This window comes from Ursus arctos, unplaced genomic scaffold (assembly GCF_023065955.2).
Source record: "Ursus arctos isolate Adak ecotype North America unplaced genomic scaffold, UrsArc2.0 scaffold_3, whole genome shotgun sequence".
Lineage (NCBI taxonomy): Eukaryota > Metazoa > Chordata > Mammalia > Carnivora > Ursidae > Ursus > Ursus arctos.
The window spans coordinates 33,373,788-33,392,699 of NW_026622985.1; the positions used below are offsets into that span (position 1 = coordinate 33,373,788).

At 36.8% G+C, this 18,912-nt stretch overlaps 1 protein-coding gene across 8 annotated transcripts in view; it reads left to right on the plus strand.

The window, feature by feature from the left end:
* Positions 1–18,912, plus strand: part of ANKIB1 (ankyrin repeat and IBR domain containing 1) — a 248,689-nt gene that overhangs the window by 182,345 nt on the left and 47,432 nt on the right. For all 8 annotated transcript variants that reach the window (XM_048212861.2, XM_057304104.1, XM_057304103.1 and 5 more), the window contains 3 exons: positions 3,473–3,590; positions 9,571–9,779; positions 17,514–17,602. In XM_048212861.2, coding sequence (XP_048068818.1) covers positions 3,473–3,590; positions 9,571–9,779; positions 17,514–17,602 — 416 coding nt within the window. The remainder of the gene's footprint in view (positions 1–3,472; positions 3,591–9,570; positions 9,780–17,513; positions 17,603–18,912) is intronic.

An 18,912-nucleotide genomic window follows, 5' to 3' on the forward strand; every position in this document is an offset into this window, starting at 1 on the left:
GGCCTTGATTCCAGGAGAGAGCAGCCAAGTAAGAAGAGAGGAAACTGAAACAAAGGGAAGGGTCTGAGAATCCGAAGACTTACTCTAGCTATTCTTTCCCCTCTCTCTTCCAGGCTAAGCTCATGAATCAGCTAATGAAAGACTAATGATATTGAGAGGAATTAGAAATATTCTCTTTGTTCCCTGAGTGCCTTTCACATCTTCTAAAATTTTAACAATTACTAATATATTTGTTAAAATAATAACAATTACTAATATATAATAGGTTTATATTTACTAATATAAATTTTAACAATTACTAATATATGCTAATATATATATAAAATATACTAATATATTTAACAATTACTGATATATTAGTAATTTAACAATTACTAATATATAAATATGAATATACATTTTTAACAATTTTTTCATTTTTTAACAAGTATGTTTTATCTATATAATTGGGAAAAGCTGTTTTAATTGTGCGAAGAAATAAAAACATATTCTTCTTTCGTAAATACTTTGTCATAGTCTTTTCTGAAACAGTTTTTGAAGATACTATCACTTTATACATGATAGTCAAAGGGGAAGGGGTACAGTTTGTATGTTGGGCTTTCATATTTTTTTCAGTGGTATTTTGGTAGCAGAAGTATGCACTGATGCAAAAGAGGTACTTTTATTAGTTTCCTTTTTCTTTCTGTGTATCTGTACTGACTGCTTTGAAGGTTATTTCTAGATTGTGTTTTATCTGAAAATAGAAGCAGTTTATCTTTGCAATAAGAAAGAGAAAGGCACCTTCATTTTAATCCTTCCTGCGGAAGAGAGGGCTAGTGCCCACTTGGGACTGAGCAATGTATTGAAATGCTTCACATGACCTAATTACAGTTCTCTTGCAGAGATTCGGAGTGAATATGTTACATGTTCCTGAAGGCAGTAGGTCTTTCTCCTTCAAGAACTATTTTTCTTCCGTTTTCTTTAAACCTAAATTTAAAACTGAATTTTTAAAAACTTAATCCATGTAGATTGCTTTATATTCTCTTTTTTAACATATCTAAAATCAAATCTCTTTGGCTAACACAAATAAAGTAGGATGATAGCTAATTTTAAAAAGAGCATTTAGACCAGATGTTATATGAAAGTGTTGAATCACTGTATTGTACACCTGAAACTAATATTATACTCTATGTCAACTAACTGTAATTCAAATAAAACCTTAAAAAATAAAAAGAATATTTAGGAAATAATACCAGGAAATATTCAGTTGCCACCACTAGGAATATCAGGAAATACCCATTCTCATTGCTGAGGCAGGAGAGGTACTTGGAATCCCAAGTCTGAACTTGGAACACATTTTTTAGAAGTAATGTTCTACATAGTCTGTAAGTTCTATACTGGAGTAAGTACCATAAATTTAACCATAAAAGGATTTCTTAGATTTTTGCAAGGGAAAGTGGTTCATAAATTAGCTGAAAAGCAAACTGTACGTGATAATTTGGGGATTGTAAAGGTCAGGAATTTATCAAGTCAACTGAGAAAAATTATCCCCATTGAACAGAATCGCAGTCATATGTGGTTAAATAAGAATTGATGAAGGGAGGGCACCTGAGTGGCTCAGTTGGTTAAGCCTCTGACTCTTGGTTTTGGCTCAGGTCATAATCTCGTGGGCATGGGATTGAGCCTCCCTCCCCTCCCCATCGGGCTCCCCATTGAATGGAGAGTCTGCTCTGCCTCTCTCCCTCTGCCCCTTCCCTCACACGTGCGGTGTCTCTCTTTCTCTTTCTCTCTCAAATAAATAAATCTTAAAAAAAAAAAAAAAAGGAATTGATGAAATGGTTTCCACAATACCCCACAAAAATGAAGCAAGAAATAAAGACAGTATCTTATTCTAAAATATCTGTAAATCTACAAAAATGGATGAGGTTTGGTAATTGTCCAGAGTTCTCTGGAGACTGTGATATGTGCTGCAAGAGGACATCCTCAATTGTCGGGAATTTCTACTGCTTTTTAAGTGTTCGTCTTTGGCCTTTAGTCTATGCTTACTGTAGTAAGCTGGTTACAACTGTTTAAAAGAATTGAAATAGATAATGTATCAATGTTAATGCAGTATTGAGTAAAAATAAAAGGGAATTGCCTAAATATATATAATGTTATCCTATAATGTTATGACAGCCATACATCAAATTCATGATAGTGATTTCCATAGGCAAGGATGGAGAGAATTAGGGAAATGTAATGGGGAAAACATATCACAGATTATTTTAGCTTTTACATAATCCCCCCTTGTCCCCTCCTTCTGTTACCTGCAGTCAATCCAGAAGCAAATGATCTTCCTTCTGAGGATCCTTCTGACATAATCTCAGAAGGTCAATAGTAGCCTAACACTGTATCAAGATGCCTATGTTATTCACCTCACTTGATCTTATCACACAGTCATTTTGTCATCTCACTTCATCACAAGAAGGGTGAGCACAGTCCAATAAGATATTTTGAGAGACAGAAACCACATCCATACAACAACTACAGTGTATTGTAATTGTTCTATTTTATTATTGTTGTTAATCTCTTACTGTGCCTAATTTATAAACTAAACTTTATCATAAGTATGTATGTATAGGGAAAAACAGTATTACAGGGTTCAGTACTATCCATGGTTTCAGGGCTCCATGGTGGGGAGTATTGAGACACACATTCTCCAATGGATGAAGGTGGAGGGGAGACTACTGTATAAAATATTGCTTCTTTTCTTTCACTTTGTTTTAAAAAGGACTTGAACAAGTATGGCAAAAATGTTAACAGTAATTGTTTCTGAAGAGTGAAACACTTGTAATTTAAATTCTTTATATCTTTTCTGTTAAAAGCAAAGATAAAAGATAACAAAAGAATAAAAAACATAAGATGATATAGTACCTATATAAAGAGCATTAACGAACACTTGAATAAACAGAGATAATATGTTTATGACTAAGAACTCTGAATAGTATGGCATAGTCACATTTCCCCAGGTTAATTAAGAAGTATCATATAATCCCACTAATAATCCAAGTTGGATCTTAATAAGTGTAACTGTTTGGTGGTTAAACTCAATGAACGTTTATATATTTACATGTATAATTGATTTGTATAAAGCAAAGACTGGATAAAAATACTTGAGAACTTTAGTCATGATTATTGCTCAATGGTGGTGTTTTTTGTCTTACCCAGATTCTTAAAATTGTAAAGTAAGATGTTCTTATTATAGTATGGTGCCTTTATTTTAGAATAATAAGGTTGCGTGAACCTTGGCATTCCACTTTCTAGCTTATGTAAGACTTGTGAAACAGTAGTTTGAGGTCCATGATAGTGGAGCACACAGAGTCTTTTTAACTTCAGTAATCAAACTGAAACAAGAAGGTTGAATTAAATGATTATTATATATATTTGTTTATAGGCATTTAGGATTTCCTAAGAGTGTAACAGCCAATTTAACTTGATTTTCTTCTTTTCAAAGCCATATGAAGGATTAAGGCCTCAGGATCTTCGTAGATTGAAAGATATGCTTATTGTGGAGACTGCAGACATGCTTCAGGCTCCATTGTTTACTGCTGAAGCTTTACTTCGAGCTCATGGTAATGAAAAGTGTCTTATGCTTCTGATAACATGGGTGCCTTTTGAAACTTTCCAGAATTAAAATATGGCTATATTACTATTTCAATATAAAACAAAATAGTTTGTTAAACAAGCCTAAGTTGTTTTTTGTGTAGTGGTTACTGCAGTACCCAACATCCTCAGAACATTCTGTATTTTGGAGTATAAACTGGCTATAAATCATAGAGGAGAAATGGGAAATTTGTGTTTAAAAACCAAGCTACTAAATCAGCTTATGGATTGTCTAATTTTAGAAATGTGCCTGATTTTAGCAGGGTTCAAAGTTGGAATCCATAGTCCTAGTCCTAGTTTTAACATTAGTTATTACTAAGGTCAATTAAATACCTAACAATTGTGTTACTAGTACTGTCAGTTACATTTATTTTATATAAAAGCTGTTTCTCACCATGAAATGTACAAAGTGAAATTATGGAGTCAACATAAGAACATATTATCCCTTTTAATTTTTTTTGTTTTGGGGTTTTTTGTTGTTGTTTTTAAGGACATTACCAACTTTACTTAGGAAAACTGCTCAGCTTGTTTCAAGTTCTTCGTGATACTTAAGGCAGCCATTCTGGTAGTTGTCACATGCTGAGTTGGACCCTGTCATTGCACAGTTCATATTTGTTGTTTTGGCTGGTTTTAAAGATTAGTTTCTTCTGATTTATTATTTTTAAAAAGAGAAAGGTAAATGGCTATTCTGCCTGGCCTTTCTGGCTGTTTGAACTATAAATCTGTATCATCTATACTAAAATAGAGTGTCAACTTCCAAATTTTTTTATGTAATCTTTTGATCAGAAGGAATTTTAAAATTCCGTACTTCATCGCCCCTTGGTCATCACTGTAAATAATTCAGTATATAACTTTCTAGAATCCCTATCTTCAATATTGATATTTCCCAGGGTTCTGTACTTGAGATTATTTCCACTTTATATACCAGTGGCTCATAAATTTTAGTATAAATAAGGATTGCCTGAGAAACTAACCAGAGATCCCTAGACTATTTCCAGAGAGTCTAAGTCATTAGGTGACGGGTGAGGCTTAAAAATACATGTTGTAAAGATGCCTACCAAGTGGACCAGTTCTCGGAGAAACATTGCTATACACGTTTATCTAATGAAACCGAAGGTTCAAAAATCACCCAAACAATAAAGACTGTATCTACAACCTGACTTTAATAAAGTATTTGAGGTTGGGTTTCTAAATGTCTAACATTCTTTCCTCAACCTAAGGATGTCCACACCTAAACTCCTCTTTTCTCCCACTATCTTAATACACAAGCATCGCATTCATCAAATTACCCTGCCAAAAACTTGAAAGTCATACTTCACTCCACCATGCCTGTTACATTTGGCCACAGTCTCATCATTTCTCTTCTTAAGTGTCTCTCATCACCCCCCCGCCCCCAAACTCCTTCTCTAGCTCTTTCCATCCCATTGCCACTGACTTAAATCCAGGCCGTCATTAGTTTCTATCTAAATCATAGTCTCCTGCGTCCTGGTCTCCAGTGTTGTCATTCTTCTTTCACCCTATTAATTTTTCATATTGCCATTAGACTGTTCTTTTAAAATGCACATTTGAGCATGTCACTCCCTTGCTGCAAAACCCTTCACTGGCTTTCCACAGACTAAAAGCCTTCCAACTCTTTAGTAGACCTTTGTGACCCAGATTTCTTTACCTGGGCTGTCATCTCCCCATTTCTTTACTTACCCACTCTTGCTTGTCCATAGAAACCATGTCTTCCAGGAAACCTTTTCTGCTTATGTGTTCCCAAGTCTGCACTGAGACCCTTCCTGTCTGTTCCTACTACATCCTGTGTCATACAGTTACAATACAGTTTTATAGTAATCTCTTTATTTGCTTTTCCTCTAGATTAACCTGGGAGCTCTTAGAGGGTAGCTTTTAATGTTTTTTGTCTCCACAGTACCTGACATATGTTAAGCTCTCAGAAAATGGTTATAGAATGAATAATATACCTGAAGTGTTATTTAGATGTACATTACTCCTGCACATATTCTGTTGCCCAGAATTCAGTCGCTTGGCCACACTTAACTGCAAGCAACAGTTCTACACTGGAGCATTTTTTGTGTACTTATAACCATTTCTGCCGCAGGTATCTACATTCACCTAGATAATGTATCATAACTCTGAGTCACAATATATAGAGAATCTAAGTTCCATGAAGTATCACAGCTCTAAGTTACAATATATAAAGAATCTAAGGCTAACTTTACCAAAAATTTTTAAAAGGAACATTTTCATCTCTATTTGTTTATATTGTGTCATCAAGTATCATTAAATGATCAACTCCAGGAGCACCTGGGTGGCTCAGTTTGTTAAGCATCCAACTCTTGATGTCAGCTCAGGTATGATCTCAGGGTTGTAAGATCGAGCCCCACGTCAAGCTCCATGCTGAACATGGAGTCTGCGTAGGATTCACTCTCTCTCCCCTGCTGCCCCTCCCCCCCTAAAAAAATGATCAACTCCATTTTTGCTCCATTGATATTTTCCTGAGTTAGTTCTTTTACAAAGTAGGGGTCAGTTCTAATAAGATGATAATCCAATTGAATTTTTTATTTGGTATTATCTATTCTGTGATAACTTTTTTGATAACTTACTTAATAGTTTTATATTTCATTTCCCTATTTAAGCATAAAATAGAGGCCAGCAGGTTTTCAAATGGACATCTTTATTGTTTGGGTAATACCAGTAACAGTGACATTTGATAATCAAATAAGATTTACAGAGATAACTGATGGTAGTGAATAAAACAGTACAGAGAACTACAGTATAGAGTAATTGCTCTCAAAACCAGGATAGGCTCTGCTTCAGAGCTATTAAACTGAACTATTTGGAAGATTTATAGATTATATCCTCAGTAACATTGACTCAGCTTTACACAGGAAAGTAGAGTTGAGTATTATATTATCTGTTGTCAAATTTTAGTCCCAAGGTAATGAAGTTGATCTAGATTAAGCAGAAATTAAACATTAAACAGAAATGTTTGGCAGTATTTACTGAGCAGTAATTGACTTTTAAGGAAGACTCTGTTAGGAATACAGAGGTCATTCTCTGAGTATTTCCTCAGTAATACAAGTAACATATAATTGAATGCTACCGAATAAGAAAATAAGTAAAATTTACAAAATACGAGACCAAGGGTAATTTGCTTATGCTTCGAATTAGTTTATCCTGAAGTATTTTTAAAGCTCCTTTGAAGACTCATCATCTTCTCTAGGCAATTAAACATCAGTGGTCTACATCTTCTCACTCTGCTCTCTTCCTAGGAAATGATATCTTCTTCCAAGGTTTCTATAGGTACAGATTTCTCCCTCTGGACTAGACTTCTTGTCTTAGCTCCACACCCTTGTATATAACTGCCTATTTTAAAGCATCTCTAGGATATCTCAAAAGCACCTTAAACTCATTATGTCTAAAACTAAAATTGTGCACTTCCACCTGTACCTGATTCTCTCGCATTCCCTATTTACATAGGTGCCAACCAGCTGGGTAAACCTCGGACTCCAACTTTCATATATCCTGTCCTTCAGACTCTATGTCCTATTGTCACCAAATTGTCACTTTCACCTTCCATGTGTTAAACCTCTCTTTCTCTTTATCTCCACCTAGCCCTCACTTCCATTATCTCTCACTTATACTACCCATTACCCTCCTATTTGGATTGTGTTTCCTCTACTCCTGCCCTATCTAGTTTCTTTGTTATAGTCAAAATGATCTTTTCAGATCTGATCATGACATCCTGTCCTTCCTAACCCGAAGCTCAGCTTCTCAGTGACTTCCTGTCACTCCTGAGCCGACGATGGAAGTGTTATTAAAAAGTCCTGCATGATCTAGCCCCTGCCTATTTTTTCAGCACTCATCTCATGCAGTGCTTTCCCTGTGCTCTCCATGCTATAGCTACATTAACCTTTTTAATTTCACAAGGATGCCATCTTCCCTCCTACCACAGGGACTGTGAACATGCTGTGTACTGCCTGTCTAGAGTGTCTTTCCCCCTCCCTTTTACTACTTGACTCCCACTCATCTTTCAGTTATCCACTTCAGGCTATTTCCCCAGAGTCACTTTCTCTGCTGGGAAGTCTCTACCTGTCCTTCATGGCACTCTGACAGTGATGATTCTTTTACTTAATGTCTTTTTCCTTGCTAGACTGTAAGTTTCATGAAAGCAGGAATCCTGCCAGATTTTTCCTCCCATTGTATCCCTACTGCCTGACACAGTGCATGGCACCAAAAAGACATTCAGTAAATATTTTGCTAAGTGAATGATGCAATACAATCCAAGCAGAAGTTGTGCTGAAAATATTTATAGTAAATAAGACTAAAATTTAGCATATTTAGTATCTGTTTATAGAAATTATAGTTCTTTTTTCCTTTATTAAAAAGTGACATAGTGGGTACTTTTGAAAAATAATCTCACTGGTCTAAGAAAAGTAATTTTAACTTTTTAAAGTAAGTAATGACCTATCAAAACACTAACATCCATGTAGCTACATTTCCTGGAATGCAGTTTTTTTCACTTCTTAGATTTTTCTTCCTCTTTGTAATCTGACCCCTTTTCCAGTCTTATTTTCCATCTTCTCAAACGACAACATGGTATGCTGTAACTTTACAGAACTGCTCACGTCTCTTCATTATACTTCTGTGCCCTGCTCATATGGTTTACACAGCTGGAAATACACTCGTTCTATCTGTATTACATCTCTAAATCATAATTATCCTGCTAAAACCATCAAATACACTGATTTAATACGGTTGAGAAAAGTCTTGCATAGAACATTTCCACAGCTATTTGTTGTAGAGCTGTAAAATTATATAGAATGGGCCTACATTGAATAATTGACTCTATACTACTCTTGACTCTATACTTCATTGTGCTATAGTGGAAAGAAAACAGGATTTAGAATCACAGAAATTAGTTTCAAATCCCGCACTATCTGTGTGAGCCTAGGCAAGTTATATAACTTCCCTGAGTCCTTGTTTCTTCACCTAAATAATGATGGAAACATTTGTTAGGAGGAACAAATGAAATAATATGTGTAAAACAGCAAAATAATTGGATGTATTTATTTATTTTTTTTTTTATGGGTTAGGTTTTTATGGCTCTGAACTTTAGTATACAGAATGTATACCTAATGCAGTGAAACTTTATAACCATAATTCCCTCGGAAGTTTCTTCTGCTTTCAAATGCTTTTTGGACTCATTGGCACTTTGACGTGTTTATAGTACGCTATGTAATTATTTTACAACTTGACACCAGTGAAACCAATTGCAAATTTTACATATTTTTCTTGAAAAGAGTAAAATGGCTAAGTCAGATCTATACCGTGAAAAATTGAGTAACTTCCAGAGATGATGTGTGAGGTACCTCTTTTGATTATTAGTAGTAATGACTGGAAATTTTGATGATATTGTTAGATATTGACATAGTTGTAAGCCACAGTAGATTATGAAAGTTTAAATTCTGTTTAAAAATATTCGGGGTTTGGAGCACCTGAATGGTTAGTCAGTTAAGCATCCAGCTCTTTATCTCAGCTAAGGTCTTACTCAGGGTCATGAGTTCAAGGCCTGTGTTAGGCGCCACGCTGGGCATAGAGCCTACATTAAATAAAAAAATAAATATATATACATATATACATATATATATCTTATATATATAAATATACATATATTTATATATTTTTATATATTTATATTTATTAATATATACTTATTAATATTAATATATATTTATATATTTTTAATATATGTGCTTATTTATTAGTGGATATAATTTACCTGAATATTCATTTGTAATTACTAATTTGATATAAATAATTTTCCTTCCTTTAGATGGCCTACATCTCTTTAATTTATCCTCACTTTATTTTGTTATTATGAAACTCTTAAAACATCAACATATTTCCTGTTTTTGAGAGATATCTGTTCCATTTTTCTTAAAGACTGGGACAGGGAGAAATTACTTGAAGCTTGGATGTCCAACCCAGAGAACTGCTGCCAACGATCAGGTGTTCAGATGCCAACTCCACCACCAAGTGGATATAATGCCTGGGACACACTCCCTTCTCCAAGAACTCCAAGGACTACACGCTCTTCTGTCACCTCTCCAGATGAAATAAGTTTATCTCCTGGGGATTTGGACACCAGTTTGGTATGGCTCAGTATTCAGTGTACTTCCCATAGTTTTATGTTTAGTCTTTTAACTTTCAAATTATTTAATATTGTTTCATGGAAGGGGCACCTGGGTGTCTCAGTCGGTTAAGCAGCCGACTCCTTGTTTCGGCTTGGGTCACGATCTCAGGGTTGTGAGATCAAGCCCCATGTCGGGCTCGGTGCTGGGTGTGGAGCCTGCTTAAGATTCTCTTTCTCTCCCTCTCCTCCTTCTTCTGCCCCTCCCCCTATCCCCATGCTTTCATTTTCTCAAAAAATATATATATTGTTTCAAGGAACCTCTAGCATATTCTTGTAATTGAATCCTATACCCTTCTTAAAGGGTTCAGTTATTTCACCCTTTGGTAAATATTTATTATCACAGAATATTTTTGTTATCTCTGAATTACAGATTGAAAAACAAAAGGTTTTCTTTTCTCATTTCAAAACAAAACATAAGAGAGTTTGAGAAAGCCATCTACTATATTTACACTTAAAATCTCTAGGTGCTTAAAGTTTAAATACACCATATTGAAATATTAAAAGTTGAGTTTGGGAGAGGAGTTAAGATGGCAGAGGAGTAGGGGACCCCTTTTTCAGCCGGTCCCCTGAGTCGAGCTGGATAGGTACCAGACCAGCCTGAACATCTACAGAATCAGCCTGAGACGCAGGAAGATACATCTGGATCTCTACAAATGAACATCTCCAGCGCTGAGTATTGAGGTACCAAGTGGGGAGCCGTGAAACCGAGCACAGATATCGGAAGATAAACAGAAGGGGGAGGGAGCCACTGCGTTTGGGTGCCGGGAGGCGGTAGCCACCTGCACGGGAATGGGGGCGGACTCGAGGACCGGCACTCACGAGAGAGCAGTCTGAGACTGTGAGCCGGGGAACGTGGACGACAAAACCAGAGCTGTGGAGTGGGCGTGAACCACACTGAAACGGAGCTCTGGAGCGCGCAGGGATGGCTGGTGGCTGGCGGCTGGTGGTGTTAGAATCACAAAGGACAGAGACACGCCAGCCCTGGAAGTGAGGGCTGGGACGCCGGGTGTGGGGCGCACATCACGGGACACTGCAGGGTTGAGCAGCACCAACAAAAACAGAGTTAAAGTGGTCAGAACATCAGTGGAGAACAGTCCACGATCTCCTCTGTTCTGAAACAGAGGCTGAGATTCAGCCACTGCTGCTCTGACTCTCAGAAGAGGCACAGCAAACCGCCAGGGAAAGCTGCCAGAGAACAAAAGCCTGGAAATACCAGCTCACAGCGTGCCCATCCCCATCCCCCCTCGAAGGAGACACGGAGACTCTACCCAAACAGGGTTGCCTGAGTATCAGCGTGGCAGGCCCCTCCCCCAGAAGGCAGGCTGAAAAATGAAGAAGCCCACATCCCTAAGATCCCTATAAAACAAGGGCGCACGGCCTGGGTTCTGGTCAATAATTTGGGCTCTGGACAACCCTGCAACCTCTCCTCATCAGAATGACGAGAAGGAGAAATCCCCCCCAGCAAAAAAAAGACAATGAGTCTGTGGCCTCTGCCACAGATCTAATGGATATGGATATAACCAAATTACCAGAAATGGAATTCAGAGTAACAATGGTCAAGATGATGTGTAGACTTGAAAAAAGTATTAACGAAAATGTTAATGAGAATATAAATCTCTAAGGGCGGAAATGAGAGCAAATTTGGCAGAAATTAAAAATTCTATGAGCCAAATGCAATCAAAATTAGAGGCTCTGACGGCCAGGGTAAATGAGGCAGAAGAATAAATCGGTAAGTTGAAGGATGGGTTAGTAGAAGAAAAAACTAAAATAGAATCTGGACTCAAAAAAATCCACGCACAGGAATGTAGGTTACGGGAGATTACTGACTCAATGAAACATTCCAATATCAGAATCATAGGCATCCCCGAGGGGGTGGAGAAAAACAGAGGTCTAGAAGAGATATTTGAACAAATTGTTGCTGAAAACTTCCCTAATCTAGCAAGGGAAACAAACATTCGTATCCAAGAGGCAGAGACGACCCCTCCCAAGCTCAACCACGACAAACCTACGCCACGTCACATCATAGTGCAATTCGCAAATATTAGATCCAAGGATACAGTATTGAAAGTGTACAGGGCAAAGAAATTTCTCACGTACCAAGGCAAAGGTATCAGAATTACGTCAGACCTGTCTACACAGACCTGGAATGAGAGAAAGGGTTGGGGGGGGCATTTTTAAAACTCTTTCAGAGAAAAACATGCAACCAAGGATCCTTTATCCAGCAAGGCTGTCATTCAGAATGGATGGAGAAATAAAGACCTTCCAGAATCGCCAGTCACTGACCAATTTCGTAACCACGAAAGCAGCCCTACAGGAGATATTAAGGGGGGGTTCTATAAAAGTAAAAAGGCCCCAAGAGTGATACAGAACAGAAAGTCACAATCTATAGAAACAAAGACTTTACTGGCAACATGGAATCATTAAAATCATATCTCTCGATAATCAGTCTCAATGTAAATGGCCTAAATGCTCCCATAAAGTGCCACAGGGTTGCAGATTGGATAAAAAGACATGACCCATCCATTTGCTGTCTACAAGAGACTCAGTTTGAACCTAAAGATACATTCAGACTGAAAGTGAAGGGATGGAATACCATCTTTCACGCCAATGGACCTCAAAAGAAGGCTGGGGTAGCAATTCTCATATCAGACAGATTGGATTTTAAACTAAAGACTACAGTTAGAGACACAGAAAGGCACTATATTATTCTTAAAGGATGTATCCAACAAGTGGATATGACCATTATAAATATATATGCCCCCAACAGGGGAGCAGCAAGATACACAAGCCAACTCTTAACCAGAATAAAGAGACATGTAGATAAAAATACGCTAATAGTAGCGAACCTCAACACTCCACTATCAGCAATAGACAGATCACCTAAGCAAGAAATCAGCAAAGAAACAAGAGCTTTGAATGCCATACTCGACAAATTGGACCTCATAGATATATATATAGAACACTACACCCCAGAACCAAAGAATATTCATTCTATTCTAATGCCCATGGAACATTCTCAAGAATAGACCATGTTCTGGGACACAAAACAGGTCTCAACCGATACCAAAAGACTGAAATTATCCCCTGCATATTCTCAGACCACAACGTTCTGAAATTGGAATTCAACCACAAGGAAAAATTTGGAAGAAACTCAAACACTTGGAGACTAACAACCATGCTGCTCAGGAATGACTCGATAAACCAGGAAATCAAAAATCAATTTAAGCAATTTATGGAGACCAACGAGAATGAAAACACAACGGTCCAAACCCTATGGGATACTGCAAAGGCAGTCCTAAGGGGGAAATCCATAGCCATCCAAGCCTCACTCAAAAGAATAGAAAAATCTAAAATGCAGTTTTTATATTCTCACCTAAAGAAGCTGGAACAGCAACAGAGAGATAGGCCTAACCCACGCACGAGGAAGCAGTTGACCAAGATGAGAGCAGAAATGAATGAATTATAAACCAGGAGTACAGTAGAGCAGATCAGCAGAACTAGAACCTGGTTCTTTGAAAGAATTAATAAAATTGACAGACCACTGGCAAGACTTATCCAAAAGAATAGAGAAAGGACCCAAATTAATAAAATTATGAATGAAAAAGGGGAGGTCACAACCAACACCAATGCAATTGGAAGGATTATTAGAAACTTTTATCAACAGCTATATGCCAATAAATTAAGCAATCTGGAAAAGATGGAGGCCTTCCTGGAAACCTATAAACTACCAAGACTGAAACAGGAAGAAATTGATTTTTTAAACAGGCCAATTAATTATGAAGAGAATGAATCAGTGATAAACAACCTTCCAAATAACAAAACTCCAGGCCCGGACGGTTTTCCTGGGGAATTCTACCAAACATTCAAATAAGAAATAATACCTATTCTCCTAAAGCTATTTCAAAAAATAGAAACAGAAGGAAAGCTACCAAACTCATTCTATGAGGCCAATATCACCTTGATCCCCAAACCAGGCAAAGACCCCATCAAAAAGGAGAATTACAGACCGATTTCCCTAATGAATATGGACACCAAAATCCTCAACAAGATCCTGGCTAATAGAATCCAACAGAACATTAAAAGGATTATCCATCATGACCAAGTGGGATTCATACCTGGGATGCAAGCGTGGTTCAACATTCGCAAATCGATCAGCGTGATACATCATATCAATAAGAAAAGACTCAGGAACTATATGATCCTCTCAATTGATGCAGAAAAAGCATTTGACAAAATACAGCATCCTTTCCTGATTAAAACCCTTCAGAGTGTAGGAATAGAGGGTACATTTCTCAATCTCATAAAAGCCATCTATGAAAAGCCTACCGCAAATATCATTCTCAATGGGGAAAAGCTGGAAGCCTTTCCCTTAAGATCAGGAACACGACAAGGATGCCCACTCTCGCCACTATTATTCAACATAGTACTAGAAGTCCTTGCAACGGCAGTCAGACAACAAAAAGGGATCAAAGGTATCCAAATCGGCAAAGAAGAATTTAAACTGTCTCTCTTCGCAGATGATATGATACTCTATATGGAAAACCCAAAAGAATCCATGCCCAAACTATTAGAAGTTATAGAGCAATTCAGTAATGTGGCGGGATACAAAATCAATGCTCAGAAATCAGTTGCATTTCTATACACGAACAATGAGACTGAAGAAAGAGAAATTAGGGAATCCATCCCATTTACAATAACACCAAAACCCATACATTACCTTGGAATTAATTTAACCAGAGACGTAAAGGGTCTATATTCTAGAAACTATAAATCACTATTGAAAGACTTTGAAGAAGACACAAAAAGATGGAAAAATATTCCATGCTCATGGATCGGAAGAATTAACATAGTTAAAATGTCCATGCTACCCAGAGCAATCTACACTTTCAGTGCTATCCTGATCAAAATACCGAGGACATTTTTCAAAGAACTGGAACAAATAGTCCTTAAATTTGTATGGAACCAGAAAAGGCCCGGAATCGCCAAGGAACTGTTGACAAGGAAAAACAAAGCTGGGGGCATCACAATGCCGGATTTCGAGCTGTACTACAAAGCTGTGATCACAAAGACAGCATGGTACTGGCACAAAAACAGACACATAGACCAATGGAACAGAATAGAGAGCCCAGAAATGGACCCTCGGCTCTTTGGGCAAGTAATCTTTGATAAAGCAGGAAAAAACATCCGGTGGAAAAAAGACAGTCTCTTCAATAAATGGTGCTGGGAAAATTGGACAGCTACATGCAAAAGAATGAAACTTGACCACTCTCTCACACCATACACAAAGATAAACTCCAAATGGATGAAAGACCTCGATGTGAGACAGGAATCCATCAAAATCCTAGAGGAGAACATAGGCAGCAACCTCTACGACATTGGCCAAAGCAACCTTTTTCATGACACATCTCCAAAGGCAAGAGAAACAAAAGATAAAATGAACTTGTGGGACTTCATCAAGATAAAAAGCTTCTGCACAGCCAAGGAAACAGTCAAAAAAACTAAGAGGCAGCCCACAGAATGGGAGAATATATTTGCAAATGACACTACAGATAAAGGACTGGTATCCAAGATCTACAAAGAACTTCTCAAACTCAAAACACGATAAACAAATAAGCAAATCATAAAATGGGCAGAAGATATGAACAGACACTCTTCCAATGAAGACATACAAATAGCTAACAGACACATGAAAAAATGTTCAAAATCATTAGCCATCAGGGAAATTCAAATCAAAACCACACTAAGATACCACCTTATGCCAGTTAGAATGGCAAAAATTGACAAGGCAAGAAACAACAATTGTTGGAGAAGATGTGGAGAAAGGGGATCCCTCCTACATTGTTGGTGGGGATGCAAGTTGGTACAGCCACTCTGGAAAACAGTGTGGAGGTCCCTTAAAAAGTTAAAACTTGAGCTACCCTGTTACCCAGCCATGGCACTACTGGGTATTTACCCCAAAGATACAGACGTAGTGAAGAGAAGGGCCATATGCACCCCAATGTTCATAGCAGCAATGTCCACAATAGCTAAATCGTGGAAGGAGCCGAGATGCCCTTCAACAGATGACTGGATTAAGAAGTTGTGGTCCATATATACAACGGAATATTACTCAGCTATCAGAAAGAACGAGTTCTCAACATTTGCAGCAACATGGACGGCACTGGAGGAGATAATGCTAAGTGAAATAAGTCAAGCAGAGAAAGACAATTATCATATGATTTCTCTCATCTATGGAACATAAGAACTAGGAAGATCGGTAGGGGAAGAAAGGGATAAAGAAAGGGGGGGTAATCAGAAGGGGGAATAAAGCATGAGAGACTATGGACTCTGAGAAACAAACTGAGGGCTTCAGAGGGGAGGGGCGTGGGGGAATGGGATAGGCTGGTGATGGGTAGTAAGGAGGGCACATATTGCATGGTGCACTAGGTGTTATACTCAACTAATGAATCATCGAACTTTACATCAAAAACCAGGGATGTCTGTATGGTGACTAACATAATATAATAAAAATAAATAAATAAATAAATAAATAAATAAATAAATAAATAAATAAAATTTAAAAATAAAATTAAATTAAAAAATAAAAAATAAAATAAAAGTTGTGTTTGCAATAGGCAGTATAAATTAAAAAATATGAAAAAATGTTTATATTTTTTTGAAAACACTTATATTGACAATTATGTATTTGTTTCAGTAAAGCTTTGGGATGTGTCATCTAGATACATTTCCGTAATATTTGCTTTTTATTGAGAAATACTACTGATATTGTCTGTGTTTTTAATTGGCATATCATTGGTATACTGTTACAGGAAATTTTGACATTTCCTTAATGGTTCAGCCCCTCAAAATATGTGATAAAAATGAAAGCATTCTGGGTTTTACCTAGGCCTTCTTGGAAAATAAAATCCTACTTCTGTAATTTGCATCTGTAACATTGGAATGTTTGCTTCTAATAAGTCATTGTCTAGAAGATGCATAGTTTTGTATCAGGGTTCCTTGGGTAGAAATCCTTAAATTCCTACTCTGAATATCCAGAGTTTTTATCTTGCAAACACAAAGTTGATCTGTTTTTTTAGATTTTCTGGGATGAGTATAGGCTAAAGGACATGATATTGAAGTGGTTATTTTGCAGTGGACAGTTTGCTCTTGATCTGAATAGATTTTAATGGTTGTACTTTTTTTTCCCCAAATGCATAGTTGCTGATTAATACATAAATTTGGGATTCAGGAGTTTGACTTATGCATTAAAGCATTTAAGTCCTGCAGTGCCTGGGTGGCTCAGTCAGTTAAGCGTCCGCCTTCAGCTCAGGACATGATCCTGGAGTCCTGGGATCAAGTCCCACATCGGGCTCCCTGCTCAGTGGAGAGTCTGCCTCTCCCTCTTCCTCTACTCCTCCCCCACTCGTGCTCATTCTCTCTCTTACTCACTCACTCTCTCTGAGATAAATAAAATCTTAAATAAATAAAAACAGAAACGTTTAAGTCCCTTAACAGTTTGTAATGAAGTGAGGCATGGTATTTGTTATTCAATCAGAAGTAAGCACACTAACTTTAACTTCTCTTATAACTTTGAAACACTTAACTTTATAGTTACTATAGTAGTATTTTTGCCTTAAACCAATGAATAAATAAATATATTGTTCTCTATCCGAAATATGACTTCTTTTAAATCATTGCTCTTCTTCATTTCCAGTGTGATATTTGTATGTGCAGTATTTCTGTATTTGAAGACCCAGTGGATATGCCCTGCGGACATGACTTTTGTAGAGGATGTTGGGAGTCGTGAGTATATGTGCAACTTAGTACTTCTTACTGCATGATAGCACTCTGATTTGGTAATAAAATTGCCTGCTTTTGATATTAAATGATATGGATTATTCATACCGGTTTCAGAGTTGTGCTGAAATATATATACTTCACTGATACGGAAGAATTTTTTTTTCTCATTTTTACATCTTCCTGGGTATTCAGTAAAATCATTTAATTTTCTTTAGCTTAATGGAAGGTACTTTTGATAACAAATCAGGTATATGGAAGTAAGTTTTCTTAGTATTTAATTTACATTACATCTAATGTAAATTTCAAGCCTACACCTAAGTATCAAGAATATATTCTAAGAATTTGTAAGCATTTGTTTTATGCTTTCTCTAAATTTTTGTGACAAATAATAGCCTTTGAAATCTATAAGAACATGTATGTTTAAAATTACTTTTCAATCAATTCAAAGGTTGATGTCTCTTCTACACATGGTTGGGTTCAAATGGGAAATTTATTTTGTTTCTCATGTTTGTCTCTACCCTCCTTCCCATTATCTTGCCAAGATTTATACTCTCATACCATCCATTAACTTTGCTGTAATGTTGCACTTTTCAGTAGAGGTTTACAGACAAAACAAAGGAGAAGATCAATGTAATTAATGAGCAGTACAATATCATGTTATCTCTGAAGCATATAAATCTACCGACTAATGACTGAAGCAAAGTATGTCATTAGTAATTAAGGAAATCTTAAAACTCGGAAGATTTCAAACTATTCTTTTTCATGGAGTACCAGATACCAAGTTTAGGGAGCTGGGGAATCCCGTGTTGGGTGAGAGAACAAGAACCTGAGCAAATTTTCTGTTATTGTCCTAAACAGTTTTGTTGGAGTATAATTGACATATAATAAACTACATATTTAAAATAAATAATTCAATAAGCCTTGACATATGTACACACTCAAGAAACCATTAGCACAATCTAATGAATATATCCATTATCCCCAAAGGTTCCTCAATTCTCCTTGAAGTCCCTCCCACCCTTCTCTGTCTGCTTCCTTCATCCTCCCACCACCTTCCTCCAATTTTTTTAGATAACCACTCATCTTTCTGTCATTCTGGTTTCATTTTGAGTACATTTTCTTTGTTTTCTAAACCAGGAAAAGAGGGAAGATTTCATTTGGAGGGGAGAAATATTGCTTCTTAAAAAGTCAGAATAAATGAGAGTATCTGGTCATTCTTTTTAAAACATAGACTAGACTTTACTCTGAATCTAATTAGATAAAATCAAATCAGTACAGCTGATACAGGTAAGCTGATTGGCAAGGGTTAGGTA